We start from the raw sequence: 808 nt of genomic DNA on the forward strand, positions 1-808 counted from the left end.
GGCAACGTCACAGAGCATTTTACCTGCCGTGGGGTGTACTTATCTCTCCACATGTTGACAAGCTTGCAGAACATGCTGTAGGGCCCCATCTTGGCTATTTTCCGGAGCCTCCCATAGACTGAGAGTTCTGCGTACGTCATGCCCATGTCTTCCTGTGGAGGAGAAGCATACACGGCACAGAGTGACGGCCAGGCAGAGCTGGAGGAGGGCCCGGAGCATCTTTCGGGGATGAGAACCAGGGCAGGGACCTGGGAGAGAGGACGTGCTCCCAGAGAGCCAGGAGTGGACCTGACGGCTATTCCTGAAAATTGATCAGCCAATAAGAAGATGGCATTCTGAAAAAAAAAGGCGAAGAACCAGACATACAGTTTTGAGGACCATAGTGGGTTGAACTGTGATCCTCAAGGAGATACTACTCATGTCCTAAGCCCTGAAACCTGTGACTGAAATCAAATTTGCAAAAAGGGTCTTGCAGATGTAATCAAGTGTTTCAAGATGAGATCATCATGGATGGCGGTGGGCCCTGAATTCAATGGCAGGTGATCTTAATAAGAGAAAGAGGAGAATTGACCCAGAGACACACAGGGAAGGCGGCTGTGTGACGACAGAGGCAGAGACAGGAGTGATGCAGTGACAAGCCAAGGAACGCCTGGTGCCACCAGGAGTGGAACAGACAAGGAAGGAGCCTCCCCTAGAGCCTTCAGGAGCAGACAAGACAAGGAAGGAGCCTCCCCTAGAGCCTTCAGGAGCAGAAGAGACAAGGAAGGAGCCTCCCCTAGAGCCTTCAGGAGCAGACGAGACAAGGAAG

At 52.2% G+C, this 808-nt stretch overlaps 1 protein-coding gene across 1 annotated transcript in view; it reads right to left on the bottom strand.

Annotated features, from left to right (window-relative positions):
- Positions 1 to 808, bottom strand: part of NADSYN1 (NAD synthetase 1) — a 41,208-nt gene that overhangs the window by 2,885 nt on the left and 37,515 nt on the right. The window contains exon 17 of the mRNA XM_023738111.1: positions 24 to 152. Coding sequence (XP_023593879.1) covers positions 24 to 152 — 129 coding nt within the window. The remainder of the gene's footprint in view (positions 1 to 23; positions 153 to 808) is intronic.

Source organism: Trichechus manatus, unplaced genomic scaffold, assembly GCF_000243295.1.
Source record: "Trichechus manatus latirostris isolate Lorelei unplaced genomic scaffold, TriManLat1.0 scaffold00113, whole genome shotgun sequence".
Lineage (NCBI taxonomy): Eukaryota > Metazoa > Chordata > Mammalia > Sirenia > Trichechidae > Trichechus > Trichechus manatus.